The 22,657-nt window shown below is 42.4% G+C and overlaps 1 protein-coding gene across 1 annotated transcript in view; it reads left to right on the forward strand.

The window, feature by feature from the left end:
- Window positions 1-1,527: 1,527 nt before the first annotated feature.
- The window catches only part of LOC309551115 (putative cation-transporting ATPase 13A4), a 358,044-nt gene continuing 336,914 nt past the window's right edge, over window positions 1,528-22,657 (forward strand). Inside the window, exon 1 of the mRNA XM_082251561.1 lies at window positions 1,528-1,633. Coding sequence (XP_082107687.1) covers window positions 1,586-1,633 — 48 coding nt within the window. The 5' untranslated portion in view covers window positions 1,528-1,585. The remainder of the gene's footprint in view (window positions 1,634-22,657) is intronic.

A 22,657-nucleotide genomic window follows, 5' to 3' on the forward strand; every position in this document is an offset into this window, starting at 1 on the left:
TGCAATACCGCGATATATCGAATTACCGAAAACCGGCATATGTCTAGTCACCGCCACATCCACCACCACCTCAACCTCCCTCCTACTCCATATGGGCCTCGTCCTTCAGAGATGAAGAAGAACATTGTTTTATTTTTCTGTTTTTTTTTGTTGTTTTAAGTTATTTCCCTATCCACATTTGTTTGCAGAGCACTTGCCATGCTCTTAATTACGTTTTGCTGCCATTTGCAGCACTCTAGCCCTTTCCTTTGGTGTTTTAGAGCCATTTTAGTGCCTTAAAGTTCGGGTCCCCATTGACTTCAATGGGGTTCGGTGTCCGGGAAAAGTTCGGTAAAAGTCCGGGACACGGACCCGGACTTTTTTTTAAAGTTCGGCCGAACCCGTCGAACACGGACATCTAGGTGTTCGCTCAACCCTATAAAACATACCATGGTTATATGTTAAATGACACCCCAAAATACATTCTGTTGCTTCTCCTGAGTACAGGGATACTACATGTGTGAGACTTTTTAGTACAGGACTCCAAAACCAATCACTGCCTTCAGGCTTTCTAAGGGCCTAAATTGTTGATTTTACTCCTCACTACCTATCACAGTTTCGAAGGCCATGAAATGCCAAGACAGCACAAAACCCCCCAAAATGACCACTTTTTGTAATAAAAAAAAAAAATTGGCATTTCCCCGATACTTGTGGCAAAATATAAAATATTCCATGGACTTAACATGCCTCTCAGCAAATAGCTTAGGGTGTCTACTTTCTGAAGAGGGGTCATTTGGTGGGGGGGGGGGGGGGGGGGTTGTGCTATCTTGGCATTTCTTGGCCTCCGAAACTGTGATAGGTAGTGAGGAGTGACATTAACAATTTACACCCTTAGAAAGCCTGAAGGCAGCCTCACACATTGAGTATCCCCATACTCAGGAGAAGCAGCAGAATATATTTTGGGGTGTAATTCCACAAATACCCATGGCATGTGTGATCAATATTTTATTTCAATGACAACTTTGTGTAAAAAAAAAAAAAAATGTTGTCATTTTTCAAAACACCTGTGACAAAAAAAATGAAATATTCAATAGGCTGAACATGCCTCTCAGAAAATTCCTTGGGGTGTCTACTTTCCAAAAAGGTGTTATTTGGGGGGGGGGGGGGGGGTGATGTACTTCCCTGCCATTTTAGCACTTCAAGAAATTAGATAGGCAGTCAGAAAGTTAAAGCTGCATAAATTCCAGTATACATAGTACACCATAGTTTGCAGATTCTATAATATTTGCACTAACCAATAAATATATGCTAATTGAGATTTTTTTTATCAAAGACATGTAGATAAATACAGTTTGGCCTAAAGTATGACAAAAATTCAGTTTATTGGATATTTTTTTAAAGAAAAAGTAGAAAATGTAATTTTTTAAAAATACATTCCGGTCTTTTTTCATGTATATTACAAAAAATATGCCAGGGTCATTAGGCAAATGAAGAGGCTGTACTTGTGACTATAAAGGTACCAGAGTAAGAGAGTGTGCAAGTCAGGAGGGATTATTCAGCATTGCTACATTCCTTTGCTAATCTTTAGTCAGCAGTAGATGAAGAAATGGGAGAAAAACATGCCATACTTAACCAAGGAGAAGAGAATGAAATGGTGAGCAAACAGTTCATTCTTTATATATATAAACATTTACTGAACATAGAAGCTTTTCATGGAACATTTTACATGACTGATGTTAAAAGAAAGTTTGCTTTGCTGCCACACTCGGTATATCCTAAGACCCATAGCTGACATTTAAAATCAGCTTCACAAAGCATACAAAAGCTACCTATTATAACAATATTATACCTATGATGTAATATTCGGAAATGTTCTGAAATACTAGATGTGATTACCTTGTTCCTCACTTTGTATGCCATTAAGCTTGTTGATTATGCTCTTCAAGTATTTTATTCGATTTTTTTTTTTGACAAACATACAACCTATCTGTACATTGACCAAGTACAATTACTATATAACCAGATCAAGAGTAAAAAAAAACTTAGAATCCACTAAATGCTTATAATACATTTTTTTTTTCTGTTACAAAATGTAATATTTGCGTGATACCTGCCTGTTATCCTACTTGAATATTTATTGTATCCTTTTTTCTTATGGGCAGTGCAGCAATAGTAGTGAGACTGCCGATTGGAAAGAATAGGGTACATTCACATTTTGTTGACTACATTTCTGAAAAAATAAAAGAGAGCCAATGGTGACTGATCTCATTTAAATCAGGCTATGACAGAATTACCTGTTTTGTTTAAACCAAATATGTTTTGTGGTAATTGAGTTAAGTGCCTTTGTTAGGGGTTTAGTCAAAAGGAAGATGAACAGTTTATAATCTTGTGGCATAAAACCGTCAGGCCCTGGGCTTTTTCCAGGTCTTAAGTCTTTAATAGCTAAAGCAATTTCCTCTGTATAAATAGTTTTTCTAACTATTCTACATCCCTTTGCGGCAGGGTAGGCATGTTTCATTGATTTAGTTAATCCTTCATTATTTGTTCTCTGTTGCCTATTAGATTTGCAGGTTTGTTTTGTGGCAGAATTTTATTTGAGTCATGGACTGGTTTACCTTCTTTGTTATAAATGCAGTGAATGTTACCAGGTGTTTTAGCTTTTGCTAGGTATTTGCCTCCTTTATCCCCATGTTCATAGTATATGGATCTTTTCATCTTTAAATCCAGCAGTTGTTGAAGGGCCTTTTTGTTGGTAGTTAAGGCCCGTACACACGTACCGATTGTCGGCCGTAAATATTCGGCCAACGTCCGATCGGCCGATTGTCGGCTTGTTAGTATGATGCTTCCGATAACCGACTGCGACTTTTCGGCCGAACAAAATCTGGTCTGCATGCTATAAAATTTTTGTAGGCCAACACCAGAACGGCCGATTGTTCGTCAGTCAGTACAGATTTCGGCCGACAAAAGCCAGATGAGCAAGACTGGGCATGGTCAGAGAAGAAAAAACACACGGAAAGTTAACCATCACATGACGTCACTTCTGAAGTTGGTTGTTGTTGGCGACAAAATTTGTGTGCAGTCTTGAGCACTTTTCAACCAACACGACAGCACTGGACAAAAGACGGCCGATCGTTCGGCCGACAATCGGTACGCGTGTACGGGGCATTAGTTTATGTTTTGTCTGCAGTGATAGTGACTGTTTGTGTAGTGTTTCAAGTCTTGCTATTTCGGGTGAAAGATCAGAGATGTTTTTTTTTTTCCCTCTCTTCCTTTCTTTTGGCTCCTCAGTTGATAAGTTCTCCTCATATAACACTTTGATGTGCTTCCCATATCATCAGAGCGGGAATATCAGGTGTAGAATTTGTGTGAAAATAGTTTAGGCGGGTACATCAGGTGTAGAATTTGTGTGAAAATAGTGTGTGATTGAGTTTTGTATCTGAGATTGGATGGATAAGTCAGTTAAAAGAGATTAATTTAATCTCCAATTAAATTTTTGAGTGTTATGTTTTGGTGAGTTAAAGGTAATTGAGATAGGAGCATGGTCTGAGAGTGAAATGATCCCTATTTCAGCTCCTTCTAAGTTGGGTAGGCATCTCTGAGTGATAAAAAAGTAGTCAATTCTGGAATAATGATTGTGTGGGGCAAAGTAGAATGTGAAATCTTTATCAGACGGGTGTAAAGTTCTGCAAGTATTTATCAGGGTTATTGACTAAAGTACAGTATCTCAGAAAAGTGAGTACATCACTCACATTTTTGTAAATATTTTTTTTTTATATCTTTTCATGTGACAACACTGAAGAAATTACACTTTGCTACAATGTAAAGTAGTGAATGTAAAGCTTGTATAACAGTGTAAATTTGCTGTCCCCTCAAAATAACTCAACACACAGCCAATAATGTCTAAACCGCTGGCAACAAAAGTGAGTACACCCCTAAGTCAAAATGTCCAAATTGGGCCCAAAGTGTCATTATTTTGTGTGGCCACCATTATTTTAAAGCACTACCTTAAAGAGGAAGTAAACCCTCCTCTGACACTTTTACCTATAGGTAAGCCTATGATAAGGCTTACCTATAGGTACTGTAAATATCTCCTAAACATGTACCGTTTAGGAGATATTTACCTTACATGCAGCCAGTGACGTCACTGGCGCATGCACTCTGAAGGAACGGCTGCTCGTGCTGTTCCTTCAGAGACCCGTGCCGTGACCGTTGGCTCCCGCGCGCGTGCGCGGGAGTGACGTCACCACAGCTCCAGCCAATCAGATGGCCGGATGCCACGATCCCGGAAGACGGGCGACTGGACATGTAGCGGATGGCACGGCGGGGGCTCGTTCTAAGGTAAGTATTTCATAATGAGCTAGTATGCAGTGCATATTAGCTCATTATGTGTTTCTCTTACTGGTTGCAAAAAGAAGAGAAATTTTTTTCAGGTTTACAACCTCTTTAACCCTCTTGGGCATGGAGTTCACCAGAGCTTCACAGGTTGCCACTGGAGTCCTCTTCCACTCCTCCATGATAACATCACGGAGCTGGTGGATGTTAGAGACCTTGAGCTCCTCCACTTTCTGTTTGAAGATGCCCCATAGATGTTCAATAGGGTTTAGGTCTGGAGACATGCTTGGCCAGTCCATCACCTTTACCCTCAGCTTCTTTAGCAAGGCAGTGGTCATTGTGGAGGTGTGTTTGGGGTCATTACCATGTTGGAATACTGACCTGCGGCTCAGTCTCCGAAGGGAGGGGATCATGCTCTGCTTCAATATGTCACAGTAAAGCACTCATGCAGCCCCAGACCATGACACTCCCACCACCATGCTTGACTGTAGGCAAGACACACTTGTCTTTGCGCTCCTCACCTGGTTGCCGCCACACACGCTTGACACCATCTGAACCAAATAAGTTTTTTTTTTTTTTTTTTTTTTCCAATAAAGTGCTTTATTGAAGTTAATTGAAAATACAATGAAAACAGTTATTGGTTTAACAAGTAAAGCGCAGTGTAACAATAATGAGATACATCAAGTAGTCATTGAACATACATCAGGCAAACAAATGTGCAACCAATTAGACTTAGATGTAAATCAGCGAAAACAAGTTCCAAACAAGGGGGTATGGACCAGTGTCCACACCAAGGGCCTGCGGCCCATAGAAAAGTGAATAGAAAAAGAAAGAAAGGAAAGAAATAAAGTAGGAAATATAGAGGGGGGAGGAAGGGGGGGGAGGGGGTGTAGGTCACATAAAAAAAAAATAAATAAATAAAATTTAGGAAAATGGTCTCAAGACATATTAGTCAAACCTGACTGACTAGAGATTGGCCGATTACCGGGTGATAAATTTAGTGTAATTGGAGGACAAAGTGAACATAGTCCAGGGTCTCCAAAGTTCGTGAAAGGTTAAGCTGTTTTCCTTCTTAATAGCAACGATTTCTTCCATTTCAAAGAGCATTTTAACTTTGTTTGCCCAGTCTTTAGTTGATGGGGTGTATTGAGAGTTCCAAAAAAGAGGTATGACGGCCTTTGCCGCGTTCAACAAGTGTCTAACTAAGGAGTTCTTGTAATTCTTGTAAGAGAGAGTGTTTACGTGTAGCAGGCAAGTTGCAGCATCTAACACCATAGATGTGTCTGTTATCATTTTTATCAGATGCACAATCTGTTTCCAGAATGTGTGTATTTTTGTGCATGACCACCAAATATGAACAAAAGTCCCTTTTTCCTTTAGGCACCTCCAGCATTAGTCAGAACTCTGCGGGGACCATGTCTTTATTTTGACTGGTGTCAAATACCATTGTGTCATAATTTTGAATGAGGTCTCTTGAATCTTAGTGCTTAGAGAGCATTTGTGCGTGAACACACAGGCTTTCTCCCAAGTCTTTTCTGTAAAGGAGCAATTTAAATCTCTCTCCCAAACTTTTTTATAGTCATCTATCGCTTGGTTAGGGGCTTGGGAAATCCATTTATAAGCTTGTGATGTGGTTTTACTGCAAGATTTACGGTCCCCGCAAATTTTCTCGAAAGCAGATATTGGCCTAGAAAAAAGGAACCTGCGCTTGTGATTCCGAACAAAGTTATGCAACTGTATGTAATTCCAGTGGGAAATTGTGTAGCCCTGAGGTTTAATTTCGTTAAATTCTTTCATAGATAACAATCTCGAGTTTAACAAGCAGTCTTTCACTCTCAGTGGAGCATTCCTCTGTTGTGAGTCTACCGGGGGTGGTTTAAAGTCCATTCCCGGTGGGAAATCCGGGTTGCCAGTAATTGGTGTCATGGGACCAGGACTGGTGATCAATTGGTATTTTGATGCTACTTTATTAAAAATCGATAATGTGGCTGAAATCAGGGGGTGATTCCTGACATCGGGCGGATAATTAGAGGGATCTGTCCAAATTAAATGGTGCACTGGGTATCTTGAAAGGCCTATCTCGAGTTCAACCCAGTCTTTGTGATGGGAGTGGCAATGCCAGTCAATTACCCTGGTTATATGTGATGCCTGGTGATATTTAATGAAATCGGGCAACCCCATTCCTCCTTTAATTTTAGGTAACTGCAAGAATTTTAGCTTAATTCTGGGTTTCCTAAGAGCCCAGACAAATTGTCTCTGTACAGAGAGAAGGTTGCGAAAGAAGGCAGTAGGTATTTTAATCGGGAGTGCGTGAAACAAATAGAGAAGCCTAGGTAGAATGACCATTTTCAGGATCGCTGCTCTTCCAAACCAGGAGAAATGCTTATTATTCCAGTTACGTAGGTCCTTCTTTATGTTTCTTAGAAGAGGGATAAAATTCGCCTCAAAAAGATTTTCGATTTTGGGAGTTAGCTGTATTCCTAGGTATGTGAGTGATTTAGTTTCCCATTTATAGGGGCAATTGCGTTGGGTCAAATCCTTTATGCCTGGGGATAGGGAAACATCAAGCGCTTCTGATTTTGAATGATTTATCTTAAAATTAGATAAATATCTAAAAGTCTGAAATTTCAAATTTAGGTTCGGTATGGAGATGTGTGGTTGGGTGATGTAAAATAATAAATCATCTGCGTAGGCGGATATCTTAAAATCTCTGTTCCCAATCTGGAAGCCATGAATCGCCGGATCTGTGTTGACATGCCTTATTAGTGGTTCTAGTGCCAAAATAAAGAGTATTGGCGAGAGGGGACATCCCTGTCTAGTGCCATTTCTCAGATGGAGGGGTGTGGAGAGAGTATTGTTAACTTTCACCTTGGCAATGGGATCCTCATAAAGAGCTCCGATCCATCCCATCATGTTGGAGCCTAACCCCAAGTGACGACAAGTGGCCTGAAGATAATCCCAGGCCACCCTGTCAAAGGCCTTTTCGGCATCTGTTGACAGAATCAATCCTTCCAATCTATGTTTGCGAGCTTCATGAATCAAATTTAGTGATTTTATAATGTTGTCTCTGGCTTCTCGACCTGGCATGAAGCCCACTTGTTCTGGTCCAATTACTAGGTGCAGCAGAGGTCTGAGCCTGTTTGCTAAAATCTTGGCAAACAACTTGACGTCCAGATTGAGAAGGGAGATGGGTCTATAGTTAGCACACAAAGTTGGGTCCTTATCTTTCTTGGGGATCACTGTAATATGCGCCGTAAGGAATTCAGGGGATGGTTTGTCATTTTTGGAGAGGGTGTTCAAGGCTTTTGTTAAGGGATTAATCAAAATTGCCTCAAAAGTCTTGAAATAATGCGAGGTCAGTCCATCAGGACCTGGACTTTTGCCGCTTTTCATGGAGCTAATAGCCTGTTGCACCTCTTCAATGGAAATATCTTTTTCAAGGTTAATAATGTCTGTTTCTGATAAATTTGGGAGACCACTCTGTTTAATATATTGGTTAATGAGTAAGGGTCTTGATCCCTGCATGTCAGCAGGACGTGTTTGTGGAGGTAGGTTATATAGATTCTCATAGAAGGTGCGGAAAGTTTCCGCAATGAACCTAGAGTCATGTATTTTATTGTTCCGCTTGTCTCTCAGGCACGAGATGTGGGACGCAGATTGCAAATCTTTGAGGGCTCTGGCAAGAAACTTGCCCCCCTTATCCCCATGCTCATAGTAAATTGCCCTATTGAAGTATAAGGCTCTTTTGGTTTTGTTATTGAGAATATCTGTCAACTCTTTTCTTGTGTCTGTCAACTCCTGCATGAGAGATTTAGCTAGCGAAATTTTGTGTTGGGCTTCTAGACTTGAGATTTTGGCTATGAGGTTGTTTATTTGTTTCTCTTTATCTTTTTTCTTCCTAGCTCCGTATTTAATAAACTCTCCCCTTATGATACTTTTATGTGCTTCCCATATAGTTATTGGTGAGACATCTTGTGTGGAATTTTCTATAAAGTAATTCTTAATGGATTCGGAAATTTTCTCCTTAATTATTGGGTCAATTAAAAGTGAGGGGTTTAATCTCCAATTAAATGTTGGTTTACTAATTTTGTCAGTTGCTAACGTAATCGAGACAGGGGCGTGATCAGATAGGGCAGCGACACCAATCCTGGCATCTAATAGGTCTGGGAGATCTCTTTGTGAGACAAAGAGGAGATCAATCCTCGCGTATTTATTGTGTGGTGCGGAAAAGTGTGTGAAATCTTTTTCTGAGGGATGTAGAGAGCGCCAAGTATCCACAAGGGTCAAAGATCTCAGTAGGGTCTTAATTTTTTTGATCTTCCCATATGTCAAACTCGATTTGCCCGTGGAGGAGTCCTGAAGTGGGTCCAATGGGATATTAAAGTCCCCACCCAGGACAATGCACCCCACAGCAAAATGTTTTAAGTCATCAATAAGCTTAGTACAGAAAGATACGTGTGCTTTATTTGGAAAGTAGGCGTTGGCTAAGGTCAATGGGTGTCCATTTAGAGAGCCGGCTAGAAAGATATATCTACCCTCTGGATCAGCATAATGTTTATCTACAGTAAAAGGTGCATTTTTACTGATCAAAATGGCGACTCCCTTCGTTTTTGCATGTGGATTTGAAGCAGTGTAAATCTTATTAAAGTGTCTGTCTGTTAGTTTTGGTGTTTCGTTCCCTTTAAAATGTGTTTCCTGTATGAAAACAAATAGTGCTTTACTTTTTTTAAGTTCGTTTAGCAATTTCCTTCTTTTTTCGGGTATGTTGAGTCCATTTGCATTATGTGATACTATCGTGGGTTGTTTTCCCAAATGTGAGAAGGCCATCTTTTGCAAGATTTGTAAGGGTGAGGAGGGGGGGGGAAATAGGTGTAGGGAAGGAAAGAATAAAAGTAAAGAGAGAAAGATGGGAAATAGAGAAAAGACAGAGTCAGTACCGGTTTACTAGGGAATTATTCTCCTCGTCAACTAATGTAATAGGCTGCAAATTCTGAGAAAATGTAGGAGGTATCAACTACAGTAGCAGCCTTTTGGGTAAAGTGGAAGGAGCACAGGTGAGCGTCACCTGTGATATCCGAGGTTCCTGTGATTAAAGACAAGTATCCCGAACCACAGGAAGACGGCTCCTTTGTGAAATTTATCATATCAAATACATTCAAATGCGTTCTGCGGAGATGAAAAATAAACCGTAAAAAGTTCAATTCACAACAGGATCACCATAAATTCAAACCTTGAATGAGATTCCCCAGGAAAAAAAAGAAAAAAAAAAGGGGGGGAGGGGAGAAGGGTCCGTGGACATGAGTAGCACTCGTTAAACTATCAGAATATCACAGGAGGAGCTTATACTTTAGGAAAGTCCAAAGCAAAAGTTCAGAATACTGCTGTATCTTGCATACATATAGTATAGTGTGTATCGGCGTTCATGTAACTTTAGACTAGTATTCAATACCTCATAGTGGTCTTCATTGGTAAAGCTGATGGTATCATCCTATGGTGTCCGTTCACCTTACAGCTTACTTCCTCCTTGAACCCATATGCAGCATATACCCAGGTAGGGTCCTTTGAGAGTTCGCCTCAAGGAAATCCAAAAATAAAAAAAAAATAAAAACAGAAATTGCATATTAAGAATGAGGGAACATGAGAGCTTATCAAATATAACCCATCTAAATTCAGGTTGTGTGGGAGGAAGAGCAACATCATGTAATTAAACACTGTCCGCTGGAAAACCCGTGTTGAATACCAGGGGAATAACCCGTGGTCTATATGCCCATCAATAATTAAGCTGCAGTCTTCAATTGCTTTATCTATCCTGTGTAGATTATTGAAAATGCACATATAGGGGCTGAAGGAAATCAGCGCTGCCAAACTCTATTCAGCCAGTATTCCAGGTGTTTGCTTAATATCATCTGCCTTTAGTTCCTTCATAACAGTCATTCCGCTAAAATCCTGCTAAATTGGAAAACCAAGAGTTTTCTTACATGTCCACTGATAGCTGTAAAGAGAACGTGCACAGTGCTAACATGCTTGGTAGTTATTTCAGTTAGACATCTTCTGCAGAGATTATATGCAAAGCATGTCCAAGATTGCCCTCTGCTGGGGAAAGTCAGAAATTCCCTGGGAGAAACTTAAAAACAGAATCATATGGTGGTCAACGATTCCAGGTAAGATCAATCGACATCTCAGATGTAATTTCTGGACCTTGGGGTTTTTGGGGTTTTTGGAGGTGAAGGAGATTGTAGGTGGGATTTTTTGGTCTTCATCTTTCTTCCTTCTTTAGTGGAGGGAGACCTGTAAGTGGAAGGCGAGCCCTCTCGGGACATGCGGTCATTAGGTGAGGCTGGTAAAAGGAATTCTGCATACCACTCTGGGAGATCAATGTGATCTAGCTGTAGATTAGCGCAGAAAGATGGTAAATCCCCGGGGGTACGCAGATAGAATTGTTTGCCACGATAAGTAGCCTGGACAGCGAAAGGGTATTTCCATCTATAAGGGATATTTCTGTTTTTCATCGCCTCTAGGATCGGTCTAACAGCTCTCCTGTTTTTAAGAGTAATGGGTGACAAATCTTGAAACAGTAGAATTTGAGTTTCATTAAACATAATTTGATCGCTCTGTCTGGCTTTTGCCAGAATTTCCTCTTTTAGGGTGTGATTCGTTAGGCAGCATATCACATCTCTGGGTGGCAATGTGTCTGCAGGTTTCTGCCTTAAGGCTCTGTGAGCCCTGTCCATCTCTATGGGGGACTCCTGTGGTCTATCCAAAAGATTGTTGAATATAGAGGCTAAGGCAGGGCGCAGAGGCGTAACTAGAGCCTTCAGGGCCCCGATGCAAGAAACCATGAAGGGCCCCCCCAGATCCCTGGCCGGGGCCCTTCCCTTCAAGCCCAGGGCTCTTCCCACTAATCCTGGGGCTCTTTATTCTCGTTGCATGGCCTTTTATTACGGTCCCGCAGCAGGATCCTTTCACAAGTTCTGCAGTGGGCTCCCTTCCTGCAATCTTGGGGCCTCCCTACAGTGGTGCAATGCCAGGGCCCGGTCGCAAGTGTGACTTTTGCAATCCTGGAAGTTCACCCACTGGTTTTCTACTGGGCCCCCTGGAGCATGGGGCCCGGTAGCAATCGCAACCCCTGCAACCCCTGTAGTTACGCCCCTGGCAGGGCGTATATCATTGCCACCAACAGACTCTGGAAGACCCCTCACTCTGATGTTATTCCTTCTTCCACGATTGTCAAGGTCTTCCAGATGTCTGTTCATTTCAATTAGGTGGTTAGAGTGGGTGTTTGTGATGGCCTCCAGTCTGTCTATAGCCTTGTCTCTGTGTCTGCCCGCCTTTTCTACCCCTGCCATTTGTTCTTTGAGACTGACAATGTCCGCCTTCAGGTCAGTTATTGCAGCAGCAAATGAGCCTTTTATGTCGGCTGCTATGGCAGTCATGTCGTTGTAGGTTAATTGTCTGTCAGTAGCTGGCATGTCACTTACTGTGTCCTCTGAAGCTGCTAGCGATTCTGTTTCAAAGTCCTCCTCCACCTCCTGTGACAGCCTCCTCGCCATCTTGGATCCTGGGATGTTCTTCTTGGTCAGCGCCTTGGTCCTGAAGATTTCAGCGATCACCTTGCCGCTTGAGGTCCTGGAATTCCTCAGATTTTTGCCCTGGGTGTTCGGTTTGAGAATTCTGCCCATATTCGGCAGATAGCAGTTCAAGTGTAGCCGCAGAATGTGTTAAGGAGCCGCTTCGGGTCCGGAGCTCCGCTCTTAGGCAGCCATCCACGCTGCGCGCCAAGCCACGCCCCCCCAATAAGTTTATCTCATCAGACCACAGGACATGGTTCCAGTACTCTATGTCCTTTACATTAGATTACACTGGTGCGATGCCAGACATCGCATGTGATTCGCACTGCATTGCTGTGCAGATCACATGCGATGTCTGTGCGATGCAAATTCAACCATATAAACTGTATGGCTGAAATTGGATCGCATTCGCAACAAACTCGTGCAGGACCCTTTTTTGTCTGCACCAGAATTGGATTGATTCCTGTCTAAAAACACAGTTCGCACTGCGATCTTCAAACCAATCTGGGGGTGTCATTAACTTTATATTGACACCCGCAGTAGTTTGCAGAGGGCAGTGTAAACTGCCAGGGATTCAGGTGCAATGTGGGAACCCGCACTGGATTCACAGGGTTTCCCGTATCTCACCAGTGTGAACTGAGCCTGAGGGGACTTTTCAAATTCTGAAAGCTGCAAGTGAAAAATAGTAACCTCTGGAATTTTTGAGTAAATTTTTATTTACAGTTTTCACCATTTCACAAAAAAGGTGCAATTTAAAATGTACAAATATTTGTTTAAATATTTGTTATTTAACGGGTTGCTGACCGCCCGCCGCAGTTATACTGCGGCAGGCAGCCGCTCCTGCACGAACCAACGTAGGTATACGTCGATCGCGTGCCTGCAGCTAGGGGGCTCATCAGCGGGGACTCTGATGCACGGGGCAGGCAGCTCTGATTGCCGCCTGACACCCATGATCGTTCCCTACTGAGAGAGAAGAGCAGTCAGCTGTTATAAACACAGCTGACTGTTCTGCTCCCTGGAATGATCACAAAGCTCCTGTGATCCTTCTATATAGGAACACAAGTCTCTGTGATCATTTTCACAAGCCACATCCCCCCCACAGTTAGAAACATGCCCCCTAGGTACACCCACAGTGTTAACCCCTTCCCTGGCAGTGTCATTATTACAGTAACAGTGCATATTTTTAGCACTGATTACTGTAGTAATGTCACTGGTCCCCCCAAAAGTGTAAAAAATGTCAGTCAGGGGTCCGATCTGTCTGCCGCAATGTCACAGTCGCGCAAAAAATCGCAGATCACCGCCATTACTAGTAAAAAAAAAAACAATAAAAATTACATAAATCTTTCCTTTGGTTAGTAGACACGATAATTTTTGCGCAAACCAATCAAAATACGCTTATTACTATTTTTATTTTTTTTTTTACCAAAAATATGTAGCAGAAAACAAATTAGCCTAAAATGTTAAAAAATTTAGATTTTTCAATTTTTTGGGGGAAATGTTATATAGCAGAATGTGAAAAATGTTTTTTTTTTCAGAATTGTTGCTTTTTTTGTTTATAGCGCAAAAAATAAAAATCGCACAGGTGATCAAGTACCACCAAAAGAAAGCTCTATTTGTGGGGAAAAAGGGACATCAATTTTATTTAAGTACAACATTGCACGACTGCGCCATTGTCCGTTAAAATAACGCAGTGCCGAATCACAAAATATGGCCTTTTCATTAAGGACGGAAATCCTTCCGGTCCAGAAGTGGTTAATAACTCAAAACAGTTTTAACTTTTATCTTTAGTAGGAGTTTTGTACATTTTGCCAAGTATGAATCCACTATTAATGATTTTAGTGTATTTTTAGTGAAAATATTGGCTTGATATACATTTGTGCAAATATTGCAGTGCCTTAAAAATCAGTAGCACCTTCTTTTTATTCTACTGGCCATGTGCTTTCAGAAAATGTATGGTTTGGAGGGTCTTTTATAAACTCTGAAAGCTGTAAGTGAAAAAGGAAAACCTCCAGATTTTTTGGGACATTTTTGTGTACGTCCAATTTTCACTATTTCTCAAAAAGGCACAATTTAAAATGTACAAATATTTGTTATTTATTAACTTAATACAGGTTTAACTTTTATATTTAGAAGGAACTTAGCAGGGATTTTGTAAAATGTGCTGTGTTTGTATCTACTAATAATGATTTTAGTGCATTTTTAGCGAATATAGTAAGGCCTTAAAAATCAGTAGCACCTTCCATTTATTCTACTGGCCCTTTGCTTTCAGAAAATGTATAGATTGGGGGGGTCTTTAACAAATTATATTTAGTAGGAATTTAGCAGGAATTTTGTGAAATTTGCTGTGTTTATATCTGCTAAAAATCTGCTAAAAATTAAAGCTGTAAGGGAAAAATGAAAACCTTCAGATTTTTAGAGAAATGTGGTTGTTTACATTTTTACGTACTTTCAATTTTCACCACGCTGCAAAAAGGCGTAATTTTAAAAATTACAAATATTTGTTATTTATTAACTCAATATAGGTTAAGCTTTTATATTTAGTAGGAATTTAGCACAAATTTTGTACAATTTGCTGTGTATCTGCTATAAATGATTTTAGTGGATTTTTAGCGAACATATTGATTTGGTAAACATTTGCTCAAATATTGTGGAGCCTTAAAATCAGTAGCACCTTCCTTTTTTTTTTTTCTACTGGTCCTATGCTTTCGGAAAATATATGGTTTTGGGGGGGGGGGGGGGGGTCTTTAACAAACTATATTTTGTAGGAATTTAGCAGGAATTTTGTGAAATTTGCTGTGTTTATATCTGCTAAAAATGAATTTAGAGAACTTTAGTGAATATAAAGGTTTGATAAACATTTGCGCAATTATCACAGAGCATTAAAATCAGTAGCACCTTCTTTTTAGAAATTTGGATATTTCCATTTTTGCGTATATTAAATTTTCACCATTTTGCAAAGAGGCGCAATCTAAAATGTACAATTAGTAGTTATTAATTAACTTAGTACAGCTTAGCTTTTATATTTAGTAGGGATTTTGTAAAATGTGCTGCATTTTTATCTGCTAATAATGATTTCAGTGTATTTTTAGTGAAAATATTGTTTTGATAAACATTTGCGCAAATATCGATGTGCCCTAAAAATCAGTAGCACCTTATTTGTATTCTACAGGTTTCAGAAAATATATAGTTTGGGTGGTCTTTAACAAACTCTGAAAGCTGTAAGGGAAATAATAAAAATGCAATGGAAAAATTGCAAAAATGGCCTGGCCAGCTAAGTTTAAAAGTGGAGCACAGGGCCTAGCAGCAAAAGAGTTAAGGATGGGTATTTCTCTTTACAGATGGAAAAAGAGGCTCAGGATTTCTTATCTAACCACCACAAATGGCAAGTGGTATCATGGTGAAATTGAACATTTTGAAAAGTTTTAGCTTAAGATAATCTCATAAAGCTCTTTTAATGCAAACTATTAGGTTGAGGTTTAAGCACAGGTGATATTATATCTAGAAATACTTTAGTAGGGATGAGCTTCGAGTTTGATTCAAACGTAAGTTTTGGCTGTTCGCTCATTCATCGAATGACAAACAAATGTGCTTCTTCACGGGGAAATTAGAGTGCCCGCATCCATAATGCACTGTGCGCGCGCGTGACGCATGCAGTGCATTATGTGATTGGCCAAAGCATGCACCCTGACCTCCATGTTTGGCCAAGCAAATCATCTCTGCCATGATTGGACAAAGGCAGGCTGCCTTTAGCCAATCATGGCTCATGGGCTAAGTACACGCCTCACACTATATAAAGGGATAGGAGAAGAAAAGCAGCACCACCGTAGTGTAGATTAAAAGGTTATTTATTACATAAAAACAACGTAGTAACTCACACAGAGGAAAAAGTTGATCAGCAAATGGTGACGGTTCATCTGCAACACTGCAGGGATGTTAGGGAAGTACACTGTGGCGGCCGTGGTCCTGGCTGTGCCGGTGGAGTCCGACACTTCCTGTGTTTATGGCAGCAGTCAGTATCCAGGCTTATATCCAACAGTGGCAGGGGGTTGCTCGCGTTCGGAGCATGCATGCTCCTTCCTCGGGCGATGCTGATTTGTGTGTCAGACTGGGAGTTTTATAGCTGAGGGACTCAGCATTATTGATGAGTTGGTGTGCTTCTGAGGTAAATTCTGGTAAAGGGTCTTTTTCTAATTTGGTATAATTTGGTAATTGGTAAACAATATGGGCCTTACCTTCACTTCAGTACAAAATCAAGACTCTTTAGCCTTCCTAGACCTCCTACTCTGCCACGACCAACTCTAACCTCTAATTTTACTTTTATTATTTCTATTTTCATTTTTATTCATGTTATTTTATTTATTATTTTTTGTTTTATTTTTATTTTTTTTTATTTATTTCAAGCTTTTTTTTTTTTTTTTACAACTGATTGTATACACCGCATCTCCACAACAACAGGCCCCCACCCCCGGAGACTCTCTGTCATATGACTTCTTGTTTCAGCCAGATTACTCATTGTATGTACCGCATCTCCACAGCAACGGGCCCCCACCTCCCGGAGACTTTCTGTCATATGACTTCCTGTTCTGACCTGATGACTCATTGTATATATTGCATCTCCACAACAACAAGCTCCCACCCCCTGAGTCCCTCTATAAAACTCCCAGTCTGACACACAAATCAGCATGCCTGAGGAAGGAGCATGCATGCTCCGAACGCGAGCACCCCCCTGCCACTATTGGATGTAAGCCTGGATACTGAACGCTGCTATAAACACAGGAAGTGTCAGACTCCACCGGCACAGCCAGGACCATGTCCGCCACAGTGTACTTCCCTAACATCCCTGCAGTGTTGCAGATGAACCATCCCCATTTGCTGATCAACTATTTCCTCTGTGTGCGTTACTATGTTGTTTTTATGTAATAAATAACCTTTTAATCTACACTGAGGTGGCGCTGCTTTTCTTCTCCTACCCCTTTTTGTCTGTTGCAGAGTCCCTCTAGCTCTGTATGAAGCCTGCAGCCACCTCCATCATACATCTCCACTAACCCCAGGGATTGAACTATCCTGCATACCTCCTAAAAAGACTACCTACAGCCACAGTTTAAACTTTTTTCATAAGACCGAATGTACTTGACTCTTTCACTGGCGCAGGTCGAACGTTGTGTATATGTACCCACACTATATAAAGGCTGCTCACACAGCAACCATGTATAGTGTGACTGTGCGGGCGAGAAATCAAGTAGTTGAGGCAGGGAGAGGATCATGTTTGAGGCAGAGAGAGGACAGTCATTTATCAGACAGTGCAGTGTAGTCTAATTGGAGACATTGCTAGCAGTGAGTTAGGCAGGGAGAGGATCATGTTTTTCAGGCAGGGACAGGATCGTGTTTGAGGCAGGGAGAGGAGAGTCATTTGCAGTTTATCAGACAGTGCAGTGTAGTCTAATTAGAGACATTTCTAGCAGTGAGTTAGGCAGGGAAAGAGATTTGTGCCTTTTAGAAGTTGAGATATCAGATAGTGAAGTATATTCAGTAGTGCAGTATATACCATAGACCAGGGATTCCCAAACTACAGCCCTGCAGCTGTTGCAGAACTACACATCCCATGAGGCATTGCAAAACTCTGACATTCACATACATGAGTAGGCATGATGGAAGTTGTAGTTCCTAAACAACTGCAGGGCCGTAGTTTGGGGAATCCCTGCCATAGACTATATACCATATATTGATCTCTATCTAAATATAGGACAATTGATTAGATATCAGGCCATGCAGTATCTATTGGTCAGTTCAGGGTACCCTATATTGATCTCTATCTACATATAGGACAGTTGATTAGATATCAGGCCATTCAGTATCTATTGGTCAGTTCAGTGTACCCTATATTGATCTCTATCTACATATAGGACAATTGATTAGATATCAGGCCATTAAGTATCTATCGGTCAGTTTGGTATACCCTATATTGATCTCTATCTACATATAGAACAATTGATTAGATGTCAGGCCATGCAGTATCTATTGGTCAGTTCAGTGTACCCTATATTGATCTCTATCTACATATAGGACAATTGATTAGATATCGGGCCATTCATTATCTATCGGTCAGTTCAGTGTACCCTATATTGATCTCTTTCTATAAATAGATATTTATGATTTAATAGATATATTATTATAATCAATCAACCAGTAATAACCCCCCCCCCCAAAATCCACATCATGTCCAAAAGGCCTGACAAGGAGAGGAAGATGCTCACAGGCCTGGAAAAGAGGGCAAGCAGCCTCTGTGTTCACAGTGAAAAGTAGTGGTCACAATCGACATGGTGCATCCTCTGCAGGTGGGGCACGCCCATCCTTTTTTTCCGGTGCTTCCCGTCTTATTCTGCCACAACATGTAGAAGAGTTGGTGGAGTGGATAAATAAGCCGTCCTCTGACACCCACGCTCACACCAGTTTGCCATCCACCACAGCTGTCAAAGCGGCTCGTTCCACAGGCTCCTTCTCCACAGCTACTCCTTCTGTCGCCCCACCATCATGCACGGAGGAGTCACCTAAACTATTCAATCCTAGTGTCAGTGACATGCTGCTGGAGGATGTACAGCAATTTGAATGCTGTGATGTTGGTTCCCAGGTTGATGAAGGGAATAACATGAGCCTTGAGAGAGGGAGTGACAATGATGGACAAGAAACTAGCAGTCACGTTGCCACAGCTGCAGCATACTGCCAAGTTTGCTCCAGTGACAAGGAGGGAGGGGATGATGAGGTCACTGACTGTACTTGGGTACCTGATAGGATAGAGGAGGAGGGGGTACAATTCCAATGAGGCAGGATGTCCTCAAGGGGCCGCCATAGGAGTAGCCAACCTATTGCAACACAGGATGGAGCTCCACAGGTGCAGGGTGCGGCAAACTCCCTGCGGACTTCCAAAAGTTCATTATTGTGGGCAGTAGACCGCAGCGTTGCTGTTTGCAACATCTATCTGAAGCGGATCAAACTTGGCCAGAACACCAGCCACTTGGGCACCACATGCTTGACAAGGGATATGACGACCTGCCATGCAGTCCGTTGGCAACAGCACCTGAAGGAGCCACAAGATAAAAACAAGCATACTTCACCTTGCTCCTCATCTGGGATTTATAACCCTACTATAACTCATGTCTTCTCAAATACCTGCATTGAGAGGGATGATGGCATAGCAATGAGTGCCACAGAGACTTGCACCCAATCTGCTAGCAGAACAACACCGCTTGATTTAAAGTGGAGTTCCGGGCACAGAAAACATTTTTCAGTGAACATACCCCCGGGTCAGTCAGGGCTAGTACATTCCACAATGGCTAGCCTCTGATCTGTCCCGGTTCGCACTTACCTGCAAGATGAAATACTCACTTATAAAATTTCTTCCACAGCGTTGCCATCTCTCTTGTGGGCAGCTGAAGCCGGCGCGGTCCTCTTCTGCGTCTTCTTCCGCGTCCTCTTCTCCCAGAATGCGCCTGCACCGGCCCCTCTCGTCACTTCCGGTGTGGCGCTGCATTCCTCCACAGCTTCTGGGCATGCCCAGAAGCTGTTTAGCAGGGGAATGCGGCGTCGCCCCGGAAGTGATGAGCGGGGCCGGTGCCGTCGCATTGATTCCTGGGAGCGATGACGTTCAGCTCTCAGGAATCATCGCGAGACAGGAAGTGACGGCAGAGCCGCGGCGCTGAGGGAGGAAGTACACTGAGGTGAGTATTTTCGATCTTCAATTACAAGGTGAGTAAAAAAAAAAAAAAGAACCTAACTATCCAATTCCTTTTCAGGTGATGGAGAACTAGCGGACGGGCACAAAAAAAAAAAAGATCGATTTTGTGCCCGGAACTCCGCTTTAAGCAGCAGGCAAATTTCACTACCCCAGTTGCTGAGCCGTAGAAAGAAATACTGTCCCAGCCATCCACATGCTCAGTGTCTTAATGCTAGCTTGGTCAAATTGATAGCATTACGATTGCTGCCTTTTCATCTGGTAGACTCTTCTCCCTTTCGCGAATTTGTGGAATGTGCTTTATCAAAGTGGCAGGTACCAAAAAGGCATTTCTTTTTGCGTAAGGCCATTCCAGCTCTCTACCGTCATGTGGAAGGTAGTGTTTTGGCCTCATTGAACAGAGCAGTCAGCAGGAAGGTGCACATTACTGCTGACTCTTGGTCCAATAGGCATGGACAGGGACGTTACATTTCCTTCATGGTGCACTGGGTAACTCTGCTGGCAACTGGGAAGGATGCAGGACAGGGTTCAGTGTTGCAGCTTGTTTTGCCACCATGCTTCCAAAAAGCTGGTGCTGGTTCTGCCACATCTGGCTACCCCACCACCTCCTCCTCCTCTTCTTCTTCCTCCATATCCTCTTCTGCTCAATTTTTCCTATGAAGCAGCAGTGTTCCCTAAGCGTTCAAGGGGCTACGCAAGCAGTCAGGCTAAAAGATGCCATGCCATGCTTCAATTGGTCTGTCTAGGGGATAGGAGTCACACAGGGGAAGAGATTATGTCAGCTCTGCAGGGGCATGCTCAGAGACGGTTGGCACCATGACAGCTTGAGCAAGGAATGGTTGAATGCAACAATGGCAACATCCTTCTCTTCGCCCTCCAACAGGAACACTTGACACACGTTCCATGCTTGGCACATGTCCTGAATCTGGTGGTGTAGCATTTCTTGACCAGATACCCGGGCTTCCAAGATCTCCTGAGGCAGGCCGGAAAAGTCTGTGGCCATCTCCGGCGTTCATAAAATGCCAGTGCTCGCTTATCTGACATTCAACTGGAATTTAACCTGCCCACCAAGCGCCTTATTTGTGACATGCCCACCAGGTGGAACTCAACATTGGTAATGCTGCAATGGCTGCACATGCAGCAGAGGGCCATCAATAAGTACCTGTGTGAGAATGGCACAAGGGCAGGGTCAGGGGAGCTTGGCTTTTTTTCACCATGCCAGTGGCTTTTGATAAAGGATGCATGCACTGTCCTGTCACCATTTGAGGAGGCCACAAGGATAGTGACCTGGGATGATGCCTGCATCAGTGACACTATCCCTCTAGTCTACCTGCTGGAGCACACACTTCGTGGAATCATGGACAGGGCACTTTAGGCAGAAAAGCAGGAGGAAGAGGAGGACTCCCTTTCCTCACAAGTCCCCCTTTATGCAGATATCATTCCTGCAGGCCCACAAAACACACAGGAAGAGGAGGAGGAGGATTGCATCAGTATGGATGTAAAGGATAGAATTCAGCAGTCTTCAAGGGATGGTTTTGATTCCCCAGAAACCCCAGGACTTGTACGTGGTTGGGGAAAGGTTTCTCCTGACAATGTCATCCTTAGTGACCCAGTGGACTCAGAAGCTTATGCCTCCTCAAACTTATGTTGCATGGGCTTCCTGATTCTGTAAAGTCTGTGAAAGGACCCGAGGATTTGTGCTATCAAGGAGAGGGATAATTACTGGTTGGCAACCCTTCTTGATCCATGTTACAAGGGTAAAGTTGCAGAGCTCATCCTGCCTTCGCAGAGGGAGCAGAGGATGAAACATCTTGAGGAGGCTTTGAAAAAAAATTGTGTACCATCTTTCCAGACACTGAGAGGTTAACATTCTCTGGACGTGTTTCTGAGGCATCGTTCACCCAAAGAAGGAGCAGTGGAGAAGGAGGCCGGCTGACCGATGCCTTTAAACAGTTATTTTGTCCTCAGCAGCACCCGGGGCTGTTAGCTTTAAGTAACCATCGCCAGCATCTCCATCATATGGTGCATGATTATCTAGGGGCAAGAGCAGACTTGGAGACCTTTCCAAGTGTGCATCCACTGGGTTACTGGGTCTTGAGGATGGACCACTGGCCAGAACTTGCTCAATATGCAATGGGGCTACTGGCCTGTCCTGCTTCAAGCATGCTTTCCGAACGGACGTTCAGTTCTGCTGGAGGTTTTGTGACGGACAAAAGAGTGCATCTGTCCACAGACTCTGTTGACCAGCTGACTTTTATCAAAATTAATCAGTCCTGGATCAACAGCAGCTATTAAGCCCCTGATGCTGATGTAACTGATTGAATTTGCTAGGGGTCTGCCATCCCTTGAACACTTCATATGCTGCCTACACTATTCCTTAACCTTGATTCTGCTAGCTTCCAACAATGTTTTTGGTTTAGGTCACCACCAACCCCCAAGGCCTAATTTTTCTGCACTTGTATGACAGGTGCATACAATTTAAATTTTGTATGTAATTTTTAACAGCAGGCCCTATCCCTGTGCCCAGCAAGAGTATTTGAGGGGTTACGGTGTTCAGGCACCACCAATACCAAAGGCCCAATTTTTGGCACCTGTCTGACAAGTACATGCCCTTTCAAATTTGTATGGAATTCTTACCAGCAGGTCCCATTCCTGCGCCTAGCCAGAGTAACTGTGAGGGGTTACGGTGTTCAGGCACCATCAACAGCAAAGGCCCAATTTTTGGCACCTGTCTGACACGTACATGCCATTTCAAATTTGTATGGCATGCTTACCAGCAGGTCCCATTCCTGTGCCCAGCAAGAGTAAATGTGAGGGGTTACGGTGCTCAGGCACCACCAACAGCAAAGGCCCAATTTTTGGCACCTGTGTGACAAGTACATACAATTTCAAATTTGTATAGAATTTTTAGTAGCATAGCCCGTTCCTGTGCCCAGCAAGAGTAACTGCAAGGGGTTGCTGTGTTCAGGCACCACCAACAACCAAGGTCCAATTTTTATGCACCTGTATGACAAGTACATGCGATTTGTAATTAATTTTTTGCAGCAGG

This window comes from Pelophylax lessonae (assembly GCF_965119305.1).
Source record: "Pelophylax lessonae genome assembly, chromosome: 3".
In the NCBI taxonomy this organism is placed as follows: Eukaryota; Metazoa; Chordata; class Amphibia; order Anura; family Ranidae; genus Pelophylax; species Pelophylax lessonae.